We start from the raw sequence: 19363 nt of genomic DNA, 5'->3' as shown, positions 1-19363 counted from the left end.
GGGACTGTAATAGCATTAGCGCTGGAGAATGAAGCGTGCGCGACGCGCTCTAATATATGACGCTTGCTCTGTGTTAATGGCCACACACACAGAACAGGACCTCAGTGAACACATGCACCAGAAGAATTACTTTATATATTTACATTTATGCATTTGCAGGAAGCTTTTATTCAACGCTACTCCCTTTGCACTAAATCTATGTATTATATCAGTTAAGATTCAGCCAAATGAAGCACTCCTGCTCCTTCCCACAATGCCTGAAATAACTGGGCTGGTGTGTGTGAGGTGTGTTTGAGTCCATCATCCACTGTTGAGGAGGTTGATGACATCATCTGTCAATCTGTCATCCTCTGACAGTGATAAATGAAGCCGCTCAACAGGACAAAGTCATCAAACCACCGTTTGGACTGCAGTAAGAACACACACTGCAAACACACACTCAGTGTTTCTACACACTCTAAACTCCAGACGCGTTACTGGAGGAGCAGAGCCACTGAAGAGATTGAGTCTTCATACTGATGAGCAGTGAAGTGTTTAACTCTGAGTAACTCATCACTGCAATACTAATATGCTGAACTCAAGTGTTCTTCCACCCTGGTGCACAAACATTCATTTATTAAATATGGTGAAAAATTGCAACTAAATATGAATTTATATAGGTGACAATTAAAAATCTGCAAGTCCCATCCATCCATCTTTCTATCCATCCATCCATCAATTAATTCCATCCATCCATCCACATATCTATCCCTCTGTCCAATCATTCATATATCTATCCCTCTATCCAACCATGCATATATCTATCCCTCTATCCAACCATCCATATATCTATCCCTCTATCCAACCATCCATATATCTACCCCTCTATCCAACCATCCATATATCTATCCCTCTGTCCAACCATCCATATATCTATCCCTCTATCCAACCATCCATATATCTATCCCTCTATCCAACCATCCATATATCTACCCCTCTATCCAACCATCCATATATCTATCCCTCTGTCCAACCATCCATATATCTATCCCTCTATCCAACCATCCATATATCTATCCCTCTATCCAACCATGCATATATCTATCCCTCTATCCAACCATGCATATATCTATCCCTCTATCCAACCATGCATATATCTATCCCTCTATCCAACCATCCACATATCTATCCCTCTGTCCAACCATCCATATATCTATCCCTCTATCCAACCATCCATATATCTATCCCTCTATCCAACCATGCATATATCTATCCCTCTATCCAACCATGCATATATCTATCCCTCTATCCAACCATCCATATATCTATCCCTCTATTCAACCATCCATATATCTATCCCTCTATCCAACCATCCATATATCTATCCCTCTATCCAACCATGCATATATCTATCCCTCTGTCCAATCATTCATATATCTATCCCTCTATCCAACCATGCATATATCTATCCCTCTATCCAACCATCCATATATCTATCCCTCTATCCAACCATCCATATATCTATCCCTCTATCCAACCATGCATATATCTATCCCTCTGTCCAATCATTCATATATCTATCCCTCTATCCAACCATGCATATATCTATCCCTCTATCCAACCATCCTTATATCTATCCCTCTGTCCAATCATTCATATATCTATCCCTCTATCCAACCATGCATATATCTATCCCTCTGTCCAATCATTCATATATCTATCCCTCTATCCAACCATGCATATATCTATCCCTCTATCCAACCATCCATATATCTATCCCTCTATCCAACCATCCATATATCTATCCCTCTATCCAACCATCCATATATCTATCCCTCTATCCAACCATCCATATATCTATCCCTCTATCCAACCATCCATATATCTATCCCTCTGTCCAACCATCCATATATCTATCCCTCTATCCAACCATCCATATATCTATCCCTCTATCCAACCATCCATTTTTATATATATCCCTGTATCCAACCATCCATATATATATCCCTCTATCCAACCATCCATATATCTATCCCTCTATCCAACCATCCATATATCTATCCCTCTATCCAACAATCCATATATCTATCCCTCTATCCATCCATCCATATATCTATCCCTCTATCCATCCATCCATATATCTATCACTCTATCCAACCATCCATATATCTATCCCTCTATCCATCCATCCATATATCTATCCCTCTATCCAACAATCCATATATCTATCCCTCTATCCATCCATCCATATATCTATCCCTCTATCCAACCATCCATATATCTATCACTCTATCCAACCATCCATATATCTATCCCTCTATCCATCCATCCATATATCTATCCCTCTATCCAACAATCCATATATCTATCCCTCTATCCATCCATCCATATATCTATCCCTCTATCCAACCATCCATATATCTATCCCTCTATCCAACCATCCATATATCTATCCCTCTATCCAACCATCCATTTTTATATATATCCTTATATCCATCCATCCATATATCTATCCCTCTATCCAACCATCCATATATATATATATATATATATCCCTCTATCCAACCATCCATATATCTATCCCTCTATCCAACCATCCATATATCTATCCCTCTATCCAACAATCCATATATCTATCCCTCTATCCAACAATCCATATATCTATCCCTCTATCTATCCATCCATCCATATATCTATCCCTCTATCCATCCATCCATATATCTATCACTCTATCCAACCATCCATATATCTATCCCTCTATCCATCCATCCATATATCTATCCCTCTATCCAACAATCCATATATCTATCCCTCTATCCATCCATCCATATATCTATCACTCTATCCATCCATCCATATATCTATCACTCTATCCAACCATCCATATATCTATCCCTCTATCCAACAATCCATATATCTATCCCTCTATCCAAACATCCATATATCTATCACTCTATCCAACCATCCATATATCTATCCCTCTATTCATCCATATATCTATCCCTCTATCCATCCATATATATATCCCTCTATCCAACCATCCATATATCTATCCCTCTATTCAACCATCCATATATCTATCCCTCTATCCAACAATCCATATATCTATCCCTCTATCCATCCATCCACATATCTATCACTCTATCCATCCATCCATATATCTATCACTCTATCCAACCATCCACATATCTATCCCTCTATCCAACAATCCATATATCTATCCCTCTATCCAATCATCCATATATCTATCACTCTATCCAACCATCCATATATCTATCCCTCTATCCATCCATCCATATATCTATCACTATATCCAACCATCCATATATCTATCCCTCTATCCATCCATATATCTATCCCTCTATCCATCCATATATCTATCCCTCTATCCATCCTTCCATATATCTATCACTCTATCCAACCATCCATATATCTATCCCTCTATCCAACAATCCATATATCTATCCCTCTATCCATCCATCCATCCATATATCCATACCATGGTGGGGTCAGGTGTGCAGTGGTGGGGTCAGGTGTGCAGTGGTGGGGTCAGGTGTGCAGTGGTGGGGTCAGGTGTGCAGTGGTGGAGTCAGGTGTGCAGCGGTGGGGTCAGGTGTGCAGCGGTGGGGTCAGGTGTGCAGTGGTGGGGTCAGGTGTGCAGTGATGGAGTCAGGTGTGCAGTGGTGGAGTCAGGTGTGCAGTGGTGGAGTCAGGTGGGCAGTGGTGGAGTCAGGTGTGCATTGGTGGAGTCAGGTGTGCAGTGGTGGAGTCAGGTGTGCAGTGGTGGGGTCAGGTGTGCAGTGGTGGGGTCAGGTGTGCAGTGGTGGAGTCAGGTGTGCAGCGGTGGGGTCAGGTGTGCAGTGGTGGGGTCAGTTGTGCAGTGGTGGAGTCAGGTGTGCAGCGGTGGGGTCAGGTGTGCAGTGGTGGGGTCAGGTGTGCAGTGGTGGGGTCAGGGGTCAGGTGGGCGATCCATCAGCTGTGGGACTCAGTCTCCGGTCGAGAGCTTCATCCGTCAGCCGCCGCCGCAGGACAGACTCAGACTGTATTACAGGCGGGACGGCTCCTCGGATCGGGGCGGGTCCGTTATAACGGATGGCATGTCAGCGGTTATTAATGTAGGAGAGCGGCGGGAGGAAGTCTCACCTCATACTCAAAGTCATCCGTCCTCTCAGCGTCTGCCGCCATGTTGGAGAGATACTCGCTGCCCTCAAAGTATTCCTGGTCCATCGTGTGCAGAGAGTGGCAGCTGCAGAGAGAGGAAGCACACATCACACACACATCACACACACATCACACATCACACACACTCACCTAAAGGATTATTAGGAACACCTGTTCAATTTCTCATTAATGCAATTATCTAATCAACCAATCACATGGCAGTTGCTTCAATGCATTTAGGGGTGTGGTCCTGGTCAAGACAATCTCCTGAACTCCACACTGAATGTCGGAATGGGAAAGAAAGGAGATTTAAGCAATTTTGAGCGTGGCATGGTTGTTGGTGCCAGACGGGCCGGTCTGAGTATTTCACAATCTGCTCAGTTACTGGGATTTTCACACACAACCATTTCTAGGGTTTACAAAGAATGGTGTGAAAAGGGAAACACATCCAGTATGCGGCAGTCCTGTGGGCGAAAATGCCTTGTTGATGCTAGAGGTCAGAGGAGAATGGGCCGACTGATTCAAGCTGATAGAAGAGCAACTTTGACTGAAATAACCACTCGTTACAACCGAGGTCTGCAGCAAAGCATTTGTGAAGCCACAACACACACAACCTTGAGGCGGATGGGCTACAACAGCAGAAGACCCCACCGGGTACCACTCATCTCCACTACAAAGAGGAAAAAGAGGCGACAATTTGCACCAGCTCACCAAAATTGGACAGTTGAAGACTGGAAAAATGTTGCCTGGTCTGATGAGTCTGGATTTCTGTTGAGACATTCAGATGGTAGAGTCAGAATTTGGCGTAAACAGAATGAGAACATGGATCCATCATGCCTTGTTACTACTGTGCAGGCTGGTGGTGGGGGTGTAATGGTGTGGGGGATGTTTTCTTGGCACACTTTAGGCCCCTTAGTGCCAATTGGGCATGGTTTAAATGCCACAGCCGACCTGAGCATTGTTTCTGCCCATGTCCATCCCTTTATGAGCACCATGTCCCCATCCTCTGATGGCTACTTCCAGCAGGATAATGCACCGTCACAAAGCTCCAATCATTTCAAACTGGTTTCTTGAACATGACAATGAGTTCACTGGACTAAAATGGCCCCCACAGTCTCCAGATCTCAACCCAATAGAGCATCTTTGGGATGTGGTGGAACGGGAACTTCGTGCCCTGGATGTGCATCCCACAAATCTCCATCAACTGCAAGATGCTCTCCTATCAATATGGGCCAACATTTCTAAAGAATGCTTTCAGCAGCTTGTTGAGTCAATGCCACGTAGAATTAAGGCAGTTCTGAAGGCGAAAGGGGATCAAACACAGTATTAGTGTTCCTAATAATCCTTTAGGTGAGTGTATACAGCAGCTAACAAATGTTTCAGACCGCACACGCTTCATCCAACTCATCAAAAAGAGACATAAATATTTCATACAGTAACACTTTGTTTCTGAATTCCCAGCAACAACATCATGACATTCACCAATGAAATGATATAAAACGTCTCATAGATTTTGGTTTCCTCTGAGACACATATAGAGTAGAGGCTGGTGAAGGATGAGAGCAGAGATTGCAGATGTCAGCGGACGGAGACACACACACACACACACACAATGCTCCTTCAGTAGAGATGAGAATTGAGTTGTGTATCTGCACATGCGTGTTCATAAAGCCCGTGTCATGAGCAGCTGCTGATAATGTGACGAGAGAGCGGCCCCATGTCTAACTCATCTCCATAAATCAACGTTCTCTCTATTATTCTGTGTTTGTGGTAGAGTATTCTCTGATCATCCGTCATTAGCGTGTGTGTGTGTGTGTGTGTGTTTCAGATCTGAACACGTAGAGTCTCTGCTTCACTCAGGAGGGTTTATGATCTGCTCTGTGACTCAGCAGGAGCGACATTTGTTGTGTCTATACAACAAGCTCAACTCGTCAGGTCTGATCTGAGTGACCCGTTTGATTCAGATCCAGTGGAGCACAATCACTTCAATACGAATATGCTGAACTCAAATCCAACACAGGTGATGCATTCTGGGAAATCAAACGTTAATTTATTAAATATGCTGAAATATTGCAACTAAATTAAATTCAAAATCTGGAAGTATGTCCCACCTTTCCATCCATTCATACACCCACCCATCCACCCACCCATCCATCCATCCACCCATCCATCCACCCATCCATCCATCCATCCATCCACCCATCCATCCATCCACCCATCCATCCATCCATCCATCCATCCATCCATCCATCCATCCATCCATCCATCCATCCATCCATCCACCCACCCACCCATCCACCCATCCATCCATCCATCCATCCATCCATCCATCCATCCATCCATCCATCCACCCATCCATCCACCCATCCATCCATCCATCCACCCACCCATCCATCCATCCATCCATCCATCCACCCATCATCCATCCATCCATCCATCCATCCATCCATTCATCCACCCATCATCCATCCATCCATCCATCCATCCATTCATCCATCCATCCACCTATCCATCCATCCACCCACCTATCCATCCATCCATCCACTCATCCACCCATCCATTCATCCACCCATCATCCACCCATCCATCCATCCACCCAGCCACCCACCCATCCATCCATCCATCCATCCACCCAGCCAGCCAGCCAGCCAGCCATCCATCCATCCATCCATCCATCCACCCATCATCCATCCATCCATTCATCCACCCATCATCCATCCATCCATCCATCCATCCATTCATCCACCCATCATCCATCCATCCATTCATCCACCCATCATCTATCCATCCACCTATCCATCCATCCACCCACCTATCCATCCATCCATCCATCCACTCATCCACCCATCCATTCATCCACCCATCATCCACCCATCCATCCATCCATCCATCCACCCAGCCACCCACCCACCCATCCATCCACCCAGCCAGCCAGCCAGCCAGCCAGCCACCCATCCATCCATCCATCCATCCATCCATCCATCCATCCAATTGCTCTATCCATCCATTTCTCTATAGCTCCATCCATCTATAGCACTATCCATCCATCCAGTGCCCTATCCTTACTTCCATCCACCCATCCATCCATCCATCCATCCACCCATCCACGCATCCATTCAATCGCTCCATCGATCTATAGAACTATCCATCCACCCATCCATCCAAGGTCTATCCTTCCTTCCTTCCTTCCTTCCTTCCATCCATCCATTGCTCTATCGTTCCATCTATCCATACATCTACCCATTTATTGCTCCATCCACCCATAGCTCTATTGTTCCATCTGTCCATCCATCGCACTATCCATCCATTACACCATCCACCCATTGCTCTATCATTCCATCCATCACACTATACATCCATCAATCCATTGCTCTATCGTTCATCCATCCATCCATTTACCCATCCATCCATCCATCCATCCAGTGCTCTATCGTTCCATCCATCCATCCCATTTCTCTATCATTCTATCCATCCATCCATCCATCTGAAATGTAAAAGGCATTGACTCAGTGCACAACCCTGGTGGTCTAATAAAACCCTGCCTGAAGTGGCTCTGAGGCCGGGCAGCTGGCAGTCCGGATGAGACATCCGAGCACCATTACAGCAACAACACTGACTAAGAGTTCCTGGACGCCTTTCTTTAGTAGGACAAAGGGATTAAAAAATTCCAAATCAGCATCCGACTCACCGAAGGGAATTTAGAAACAAAACACGGATCTTGAGCAGGAGACACATTTTAGACGATGAATTATCAATGGGCCATTGTGCAGCATTAATTACCTCCCTAACACCCTCTCTGCGCCTCAGACACTTTCAATTAACTTCCCAGCATCCCCTGCACAGCTTGTTTTGCAGTTCCTCCGTCTCCAGGGGGGAAACCCAGATACTCTTCATGCTAAACTTTATCTTGTTCCTGCTTTGGTTCTCCTGAGAGATAAACTCCGCAACAAGAAAGAGAGATTTAGGAAAGGTTTCTGCACTGTTGTCGAGGAAAACCCATGAGCTTTTACCTGTCCGACAGGAGGAAGGGGCAGATGTCCGGCACGGGTGGTGTGGCAGGACGGAGTTTGGCCAAAGCCATGATGTGCTCGAAGGTGATTTCCGTCTGCGTGCACACGTCCACCACCTGGACGTCCTGGCATGACCCTTGACCCCGGGGTAAAGGGGTCCGCCGGAGCACCTGCACCACGATGGGATCTTTGGCACTACGGAAAGCTTCAACCGCCTCCTCATGGCTCGCTCTCGACAGATCCCTCCCATTCACCTGTGAGAACCGGAGAGAAATGAGGATTTACACACTGACCTCATTGCAAACGCATCACTTTTTAAATTAAGTGTCATAGTAGAGAAAAGAGCAGCGTGGACATCCTGCTAAACATCTAAAACTTGGATAATTCTTCAATTCAGGCCGAGATTTGTGCATTTATGTAACTGTTTCTTTAGTGATTCACACAAGCGCAGACTGATACAGTCCAGAACAACAGTGACTGCATGTCTATTCATCAGTAATCTGTAATTAAACCCTCATGGAATGAATTGAGCAGATTGAGTCGCTCAGGACACTGATTGGCTATTAATGACACACATTATATCATCGGGCGGCCACCGCTGAGAAACCTTTCAAAGCATCATTAAGATGTGATCTGGAGCGGTGTGCATCTCTCAATCTAAAGTAAATCATACATGAGAGTGTCTGAATCCATCACAGTGAAGAGCGATCAGAAGATTGTGTCCGAATGATGGGAGTTTCATCTCGAGTACTGATTATATTCATGCATATTCTATTGGATCACTTCAAAGAGTTCATATTGACAGTTCAGAAATGAGTTTACAGCTCTGAAAATAACCACTAAACTTTTGGATTTTGAGCTACTCCTGAATTAACCAATGGAGTGAGAGTGGGGCGGGGCTATCAGACCAACTGACCAATGACAGACAGGGGCCGTGTTCAGGAAACATGATTGAAAACAGTCATTGTTGGTCCCGAAATGAAGCACTATGATATATCGGCCACCATATCGGTATTGGCATATACGTTTAAATTTTTATTGTTATCGTTATCAGACTGATAAGAAAATGTGTCCGATATATTAGAGATGCACCGATTGCCATTTTCTTGGGAGAATCCAATTTTTTTGCATGTGGACCTGCCAATACCGATTTTTGCAGACCAACTGACCAATGACAGACAGGGGGCGTGCTCAGGAAACATGATTGAAAACAGTCATTGTTGGTCCCGAAATGAAGCACTACGATATATCAGCCACCATATCAGTATTGGCATATACGTATTTATATATTTATATATATATATTTATATATACATATAAATTTTTATTGTTATCGTTATCAGACTGATAAGAAAATTTGTCCGATATATTAAAGGCGATAAATTAGAGATGCACCGATTGCAATTTTCTTGGCAGATTCCGTTTTTTTTGCATGTGGTCCTGCCGATACCGATTTTTGCAGATTACAAATGGAGTGAGAGTGGGGCGGGGCTATCAGATAAACTGACCAATGAGAGACAGGGGCCGTGTTCAGGAAACATGATTGAAAACAGTCATTCTTGGTGCAGAAATGAAGCACCATGACATATCGGGTACCATATCGGCATCGGCCAATATATGTTAATTTTTTATTGTCATCGTTATCGGACTGATAAGAAAATTTGGCCGATATATAAAGCTGATAAATTAGAGATGCACCGATAGCAGTTTTCTTGGCAGATTCTAATTTTTTTGTAAGTGTGACCTGCCGATACCGATTTTTGCCAATTACTAATGGAGTGAGAGTGAGGCGGAGCTATCAGACCAACTGACCAATGACAGACAGGGGGCATATTCAGGAAATATGATTGAAACTGTCATTCTTGGTGCAGAAATACAGCACTTCACCTTTAAATGTAATACATTTTCAATAATTTCAAGCACAACATTAAATATACAACCTAAATCCCTATGCAAATGCATATATATATATATATATATATATCAGAGAAAATCCGTGCTAAAGCAGCTTTCTGAATAATAGAGCAATTACAAGCGTTCCGTTAACGCTATAAATTACCAATGAACACGCGCCGCTGGGACGGAGACTGTTTCAATGCAGATGAGACGCGGTTTGACGTCATATAATATTGATGCTTTCATCAGGCTCACTGTTGGAGCGACCCAAGCGTGTGTTTGCTGACTGAATGTGAATGAAGTGTGCGTTTGTTCTGCATATGTACAGACGAGGAGAGGCTTCGTTTAACTCAGTAATTGGCCCACGGAGAGAACAATCATGATGAAATAGTCCAGTGAATCTCACCATTTACAGTCTAATACGCTCAAACTAACACAGCTGTATATATACTGCGGTTCCAGCGGCTCACGGACAGCATAATGACTGCATGGAAGAGAAATGAATGGGCAGATGCCAGAAATAATATCAGATTCATTTACAAACAGCAAACAATCATGATTATTTAGTCAAATAACATGCTGGTGGGTTTTGTTTTGGTGGAGGAACTGAATCGTGGAGCAGAGAGGAGGGAAAACAAAGGATGGTGGGTAGATAAATGATCTCGCCCGTGGCTCATGACAGGCTGAGAGAAAAACGAGCAGATTTGGGGCATTAGCGGTCCTCTTCTGATTCTCTGAATGAAAAGAAATCACGCTAAAGGAAGGAGAAAGAGGTGTTGGAGGAGTTTCCGCCGTATTGTTTAAATGAGAGCCAGATGGAGCAATTAATCCCAATCGAGGATGGGAATAATAATTATTCCTGCCAGGGTGGGCATCTGCCGGCCGGCCTGTTGGCATCAGCCACATTCAGACCAGTCCTGATGATAGTGCTAATGAGGAGAGGAACCTGAGGAAGCGGGACACCAACAGAGGGTCATCCCTCCTTATCTCCATAAACACTGATCTGACCACATAGGGAATTCCAGTCTGTATTATAAGAGCATTTAAAATAACAAACAAGAGGAATTTAATCACATATGAAGTTAGAGATGCACAATATATCAGCCACCTCATTGGTATCAGCCGATATATGTCCATTCTTAATGTTATTGTGGCTGATATATTAAAGCCGATAAATTATGTATTATTTCCTTCAGCTGATTCGCTTCAGATGCGGACTGATCACCATGATGGTTTTGAAATGCTTGAAATGTGATTGGAAAGGTAAAAAATAGCATCTCAGAATAATATATCGGTTATCGGCTTTCAAATATGAAGAATAATCGGTTATCGGTATTGGTCAAATTATCATATCGGTGTATCCCTACATGAAATCATTCTTAGATGTCCTACTGGAGGTTTTCATCTTGTAGACTTGCTCTATGTTATCTGGCTCCATTTGGAAAAACTACATTTGGTTTAAACATTAATATTATACGTATTTATACATTTTATATAATATATATCATACAGTGACAATATGGGCAGATCAGTTATTTAGTTAATGTATCTAATTTAGTGTAGTAATTAAATTTATTTGGATATTTAGTATAAAATGTATATATATATATATATATATATATATATATATATATATATATATATATATATATATATATATGGAAAAAATTAAGAGATTACAGAAATCAATGTTAAGTGGCCTTTTTTTTCCAGAGTTGTGTATTAGGGCTGTCGATTAAGTGTGTTAATTAGATTAATTAATTACGGTACAAAATAATGTGTTAAAATTATTAACGCATTTTAACGCACTTGCCCCGTCCCAGACCTACGTAGGTTAATCCTCATAGAGATTTGATTGATGAAGAATATGATGCAGAGCAACTACTCACTGTGTGATGGAGCCTATAGAATGAGTTACAATGTCCCGAAAATTCAAGAGTTATTTACATCATGATATAGTTCAGCTATAATCACACGAGAAACGAGCGCAATATCACACAAGTTCTGTTTTTCTGTCCAGAATAGCACTAGTCGAGTGCAAATGCAATACTGATCTCAGTTAACATTGTGTTGTTTTATCCACAATAGTGTCTGTTTTGCTCAGTATCAATATAAAGACAAAGTAGAACTGTCAGTCTCTGAGCAAGCATTTCATTTCTGAATCTGCGTTTTGAACGAATCTGGTGAACCAATGATTCAATTCACCATTCATAAAGAACTCCTGAATGAATCAGTCATTTGAACGAATCAAATTAATGAATGACTCAATGACTTAAAGGTGCACTATGTAACTATGTAATTCGATTAATCGCCAATTAGTTAATTAATTTGATTAAAAATTGTAATCGCTTGACAGCCCAAATACACACACACAAATACATGCACACACACACTACCGTTCAATCGGTTTGGGGTCGGTAAGATTTTCAAATGTAAATTCTGTAGCGTATATTTAAATTTTAATGACTATTTGTCATTCTGCGCCCCTTATATTCAAACAGTAGCTGTATTTAAGCGCAGTCTCATTTGAGCGGTGAATGTGCTGCTGTGATTCTGGCGGCAGATGAAGCTGGAGAAGGAGCGTCTGGCTCTGTTTGCACAGGGATCTACAGCAGCTGCGCTTGGAAAGACTCAAGCTTTCCTTTCTCTCTCACACACACACACACACACACACACACACACACACACACACACACACACACTGAAAGCCACTTTAAACAAGCAGCTCATAAATACAGGAGAAAGATTGTGCTCTCGTTCTCCATCTTCTCATCTTTCAAGTACACATGAGTGGCTTTTAAACGATGCTGAACGCAGTGAGTGCATTAGTATTTCATATACTGTAACCAATGAGCATCAAACTAAATCTGAATCTGTCAAAAACTGATCTGAGACCTGCTTCATCCGCCGCTGTACTATAGAACAGCTGAATAACACATCGGAGGATCTTCAGAAAAGGTCTCCAAACATCGGCTCAGGCCTCTGTGTGCCGGGAATCAATTTACATTTTCATAAACACAATCCAATATGGAGTCATGCACTTAGCCGAGAAGTGCCATTAAATTCCCCAAAAACGCAATTCCCGCCGCTGAAGGGGAGCGAGAGTAACCGGTGTCCCGTCGGCTCTCTGCTGCCGTTCACACAGGCTAAATGTCTCATTTCAATAATAAGTGTCAGGCTAAAATATGAGTAGGTGCTGTACAGGCGTTATGAGTTCATAAATCACTCCCTGACAGACGGGTCGGCCGTACGGGATATAAAACAGCAGTCGGACCACCGGGGAAATCTGACCGTCCCTTTCTTTCAGACGGCGACACGAGCAGCTACACAGCAAACCTTCACCCGCGGCTGTTTCTCACACTAATGGAGCCAATCTGCTCCGCGGGAGCGCCGCATACACACACATTACACCAATTCAACAATTTCCTGCTTCAATTCCTCTCCTGACACCCTCGAACCAAACACACTCAGCCATCTGAATACTGAGATTACAGAACACACTCTTCAACATTCAGCACATTTCACTTCCGTTGTTCAACATATTCTTAAGTGGAAAATGAATATTCAGTGGGAAACAGGGACGCCACTAGGATTGGGATTTGTAAGTTGCGTTTGCAAAATCTTTGCACTCACATCTAGAGCTACACTTATGTCAACAACCAGTCGAGAAACCAAGATGTTAACAAGTAAAACGTGACAGACATATCCTCTTCTTCCACTTCTACTCTGTTAAAGAAAAGTTACAGTAATGTTAGCTTTTAGACACACCAAAGCTGATGGGGGAATTTCCTTAGGCCAGACTTTACTCCTGATGAGTTACTAAGCAATGACTTAAATCTGTCTGTCTGCTCATAGCATACTATATCTAATTCCTCTCTATATAAGATAAGTTGTCCACAGAATGCTATTTAATTACACAGAACCGCATGTATTCAACCCATTTTTGAGCTAAAATACAAATATACAGCTAAACTTAAATTGAGCTAAACCTATACAAATACCACAGCTGTACAATTTTCACACCCTATACTAAATTTACCCTATACAATAGCCTACTCATCTGGATTGAAGCAGCAAACATTCAGTGTACGAGTAAACAAATTACATAACATTATTTAATATTTGAATCACAGCTTGTATAGTGTTTTGACATCGACAACCCAAGTGCATTTTACCTCAAACTTGCGACTTTCTAAAGTAGCAATCGCTTCTCGGGTCGACACACACTGACAACATTATATTCTGAATTTAAAATATTTTTATACCACTTTTTAATATGTGATTGTGTAAAGGTGTTCACGAGATACCAACCTTTCGCGAACTTGCTTTCAACGTCCAACATTCGTTCTCGTGGAGATGGCGGTGTGTGTGTGTGTGTGTGTGTGTGTGTGTGTTTGTGTGTGTGAGAGAGCGTGAGTGAGAGACGCAGGGAAAGGAAATGCAGTTATTTGAAACGTTATTTGCTCTATGAAAGACATTGATAAAGACGAAAACTAAGGACATTTAATTTTAGTTAGTTTTGCCAAACACACATTAGGCTACAGTTTTAGTTAGTTATGGTTTTTTTTGTAATGCCTCGTTTTATTTTTATTTCAGTAAAACGACAACCCACCTAGTTTTTGCTTTTTCATTCGTTTTCGTTAACGATTATAACCTTGATAACGGCGAGACGAGATGAATCCTCCAGTTACTTGCAGTAGCGCTCCGGTCTGCAATGCTCTGAAAGCTGTCACAGTTACACAAACTACAAAGGTACTTCTGTCCAACTTCCGACTTTTCTGCTATTTTTTTTGTAGCTGGATATATATATATATATAAATTTGTTGCGTCTAAATATGAATGAGGATACGGTTATTGATAAATCAAATTGTTATTGTTGTTCTTATTATCATTTAGGGGGGCTTAGCAACATTTTGGGGTAGCTTCAGCCCCCCTAAAATAGGCCTAACGACGTCCTTGGTGGGAAATATCAAAGGGCAGCAGGACTCTGGAACCTGGGTGTGCTCTTTGATACCAATCTCTCGTTTGAAAGCCACGTTTCTAGCATCTGTAAAACTGCATTCTACTAGGCGTGTAACGGTACTCGTATTCATACCGAACCGTTTCGGTACGGGGCTTTCGGTTCGGTGCACGCCTTTTAAGCGCGGAACACACTTCAATCCGAGTTCCCACATGAACATATTAAGTATTCAGTCCATTTCTTCACGAAATTAAAACGATAAATGCCGTTTTGACGCTCTATGTGGCGTGACTGATCACTGATCACAATTCAAGCGGTCGCGCGACGTGAACGCGATCATCTGTGAAGGCGATCAATCACCTCTTCCTAAAGAATAAACATGAATGAACATCTGAAGGTATGCTGAGGATACATTACAACTTACTGTCATGTATCATATGTGGTGTAATCGCTAAATCAGTGTTTCAACGGCGTCAATATAACTGCTGTAAACTAAACAATGTCATGTAACATTAGCATCACATTTACCTCAGGCAGTCATTCAGTGTTTTTAGTCAAACGACTAAAAACGCTTTCCCTTTCACACCGGACGCGTAACGAAAAAGCGTAACGAAGCGGAAAAACAAATATTTTGTGTGCGAATAGTTCGCGTCAAGACCATTCACATCAGCCACGATGCGAGTTTGCGACATCGGTGATGTTTCAGAGCTCCAACATTCCCAAAACATTTACAGAGACAGCTGAGAAAACACGGACACTTCCTCATCCAGTGAAGACAAGATTTTCATTTTATTTAAAAGAGAGAGAAGAAGGTTTTGGGTGCAACCAGTCTTAAAGAAGAGAGAGTCTGAAGGGGAGGATGCTGATCTACAATAGCTAAAATTTTATCATGGCCGGTTCTGCACATACTGTCAAATGTCCGTGGGACAATTTGTGGAGCTCCTCCAGCAGCGCATCTGACGAGACACACACACACACACACACACACACACACACACACACACACACACACACACTTCAGGAACAAATTGATCCGGAGTAGCTGTGTTTCCAGTCAAGTCAAAATGTACACATGATGGAAACACATTCACTTTCCATAGTCGCGGACACAATTAGATTAGAAAAAAATGAACGAGTTTTAACTCAAAAGGTGATGTTATAGTTGTCTGTAGCCTACAGTGGGCAAACACATCTGCATCTGTAAACACAACTACAGCTGTAATCTCATGAGAAATGCCATACCTGGCAAAGGTTAATGCTGATTGAATAGCTAATGACATCAACTGGACACCTTTGTTTCCTTGTATGTGATTGATTTAAGCCTTTTCTGTCACTAGGTGCGTTTACATGGAGCACTGTAATCGGTTTAAAAGTCCAATCCGAATTAAAATGCTCCATATAAACACCTCAATCGGAATAAAAAGGCCCAAACCGAATGAAACTGTAATGGGTTTGAGAGCGGTGGGATAAACCTTTTCATGAACCGATCAAACGAAAAATTCCACCATGTAAACGATCTGATCCGATTACTGTGAGTGTACGTCCTTCTGTGACGTGATATACAGCGCCACACTCACACCAGGCTAATGCTGACAAGAGAGGAAAGTACATTTTTCTGAGGTATTAAACTTTTTATTTTGTAACAAGTTATGAACATGATGTTGGAATAATGACACAGACATAGCCTGGCTACAGCATCTTGACAGCGTTTGACCTATAGGCTTCAACTGCGCCTGACAGAAGAATACATTTTTCTGAGGTACACTTACACTTTTTCGACAAATAATAAATAGCTTTTATAAAACTGTATAAGTCCTGGTGGCCGTTGAGAGTTGCCATGGCAACGGGGAACATTCAAGCTGCTGGAGAGGACGTGTCGACATTTTGTTTCTCGTAAGTTAGAAAAAAGATAAACAACTAAACTATTAAAGTCTACTGTAATTACTTTTGTTAATATTTATACCTTTGTGATTATGGTATCTTTCCTTAATCATCTGAAATGCATTTAGTAGCCTACGTATGGGAAGCACGTCTTGAATGCTTTCATTCATGTTTCATCGTACATCCTATGTTTTTATTAATATTTTGGGTGCATTTTATAGTTAATTTTGTGTTTTTAGAAAATAAATGAATTGAATTAATTTTGATTCCGCATTCATCATTCACAGCTGTTGAAATAGCCATTGTATAGGAGGACATACATTAGTTTAAACTACTGCATGTCCGCCCACAGAAAAATAAATAAATATAAAAATGACCAACACAGAACTATTGATCCACGATACTAACGTTACGAATCTGATGCGGCAGACAAACTGTGCGCGCATGTCACAACGTGTAAACGTGGCTACTGCGAGTGTTAAAAAAAATTGACATTGGAACGGAAAAAAATAAACATCGTTTTTTTGCCACAGCACATTCGCGTTCGGTGTGGAAGCACTCATTACACAAACAGCTGATCAAAAAATATAACCATCGTGCGAATTATTCGTGCGTCAAAATCGCGTCCAGTGTGAAAGGACCTTTACGCATGCCATACAAGTCATTTGGAGGTCATTTTGTAAAGAAAAAACTACTCGCCTGCGCACATACGTATTCTATAGACTACAGATGCATAACGCTTGAAAATATCTCTGAAGTATATTCCCATTAATATGTTTTAGCACACCAGGGTGACTATGAGCATGAGATTGTCCAGCCATGACTTCCTGTCCCACAGGAGGATAAATATGAGGAAACACAAAGGCCAAATTCCCTCAATCATCATCACAAAGAATAAAAGCACAGAATATAGTTCTGATGTGCAGCAAACGATTGTTGAGCTTCACAAAACAACAAGAGAGCTAAAGCATTGACAATCTCCATTTCCACCATCAGGGCAATAATGAAGACGTTCAATCCACTTAAGACGTTCTGAATCTGACGTGTGTGTATCGTCCTAACGCACGAGAGGAGGAGCGTTTGAGTGGACAGAGACTCTCAGAGATCACAGATGGAGAATCACAGAGATTAGTTGAGTCTCCTACATCAGCTCATGTTGTTCGGGAGGGTTTCTCCTCGCTCAACCAGAAACAAACTCCAGCATATTCAGTTTCAGACACGACTGGAGCTTCAGACGGACCTGCTTCTGTGGTCAGATGACACTAAAACAGTGTTAATTTTGATTTAGTTTTAGTCAGTCTTTTGACTAAAATGCCATTTAGTTTTAGTCATATTTTAGTCACCTGGATTGTTTTTAGTTTTAGTCTAGTTTTAGTCGACTAAAATCTAATGAGTTTAGTTCAATTGTAATACATTAAGCATTTAAGCTTCACATAACCGACTGTCACTGAACTGACATTTTGACATCATTTTGTTTTTGACATTAAAAATACACGAAAGAGCTCAATTCACTTTTTTAAAAACATCTATATAGTTAACTGTGTATTTCTGTTTTAGTCAGTAGGCCATATCAGGTTAAGCTAAAGCTTCAAATAAGTTTAATTTCAAACATTTAAACATTTAATTTCAAGTAATGAAGTTTTTTTTAATGGTTTTAGGGAACTATTATAACTCTGATACTTTATTGAACATGTGTCAAATACTGGTCTTTCCTCCTGACTATGAATTAAATGGGAATTAAATTAAATACAGTTTATTGTGTAATCAAAAACGAATATATAATGCGTGACTTTTAATGATAAACAAGCTGGAAATACACCAGGACTCTTATTTTGAAATGTCTGCTCCTCTATTGCAGTTGCAGGAGCTCATTCAAGTTCAGATGAGGAGATCAAATATGCATTGTTGCAACCGTCTAAAACATATTACTATAGTAAACATTGTCATTATTCATCAGCATTAGTTCATAAACACTTGTCTGGCATAAATGTGTGTTATTGATTAATTGTGAGCCGTGTTTTCCCGCCGTTAGATCAGTTCAGATCAAATGTGTTCATCTGATACACAGGACATCAGTTCTGACCCCATCTCTTCCCTAATCCACCCTCACTAACCTTTTATTGTTGCTTTTATTTGTTGACGAAAATGACAGTTGATTTTCCTCATAGTTTTTGTCATCCAACACTAGTTTTCATTTAGTTATCGTCTCGTTTTCGTCAGTGAAAAGAGGTCGTTGACGAAAATTATGACGGAAATTAACACTGCACTAACACAAGAGCTTTTGGGCAGCAAACACACCAGATGGGATATAAAGCCCCCCATACCCTCGGTTAAATACACCGCTGGATCTTTAATGTTGTGGCCTGTTTTTTTGGTGGAGGTCCTGGACTTCTTTTTCAGACACAAGGCATCATGATTTCTAGCAAATACCAACAGATAAAACATCAAAACCTGCTTGAAATCTTATAATGGGTTG

At 41.6% G+C, this 19363-nt stretch overlaps 1 protein-coding gene across 1 annotated transcript in view; it reads right to left on the bottom strand.

Moving 5' to 3' along the window:
• Positions 1 to 19363, bottom strand: part of LOC307122190 (PDZ domain-containing RING finger protein 4) — a 58286-nt gene that overhangs the window by 15625 nt on the left and 23298 nt on the right. Inside the window, exons 2-3 of the mRNA XM_079810153.1 lie at positions 8151 to 8404; positions 4123 to 4225 (exon numbers count right to left, since the gene is read on the bottom strand). Coding sequence (XP_079666279.1) covers positions 4123 to 4225; positions 8151 to 8404 — 357 coding nt within the window. The remainder of the gene's footprint in view (positions 1 to 4122; positions 4226 to 8150; positions 8405 to 19363) is intronic.

This window comes from Gobio gobio (genome assembly GCF_949357685.1).
Source record: "Gobio gobio genome assembly, chromosome: 25".
NCBI classification, from domain to species: domain Eukaryota; kingdom Metazoa; phylum Chordata; class Actinopteri; order Cypriniformes; family Gobionidae; genus Gobio; species Gobio gobio.
This window is presented reverse-complemented; position numbering and strand designations above follow the sequence as displayed.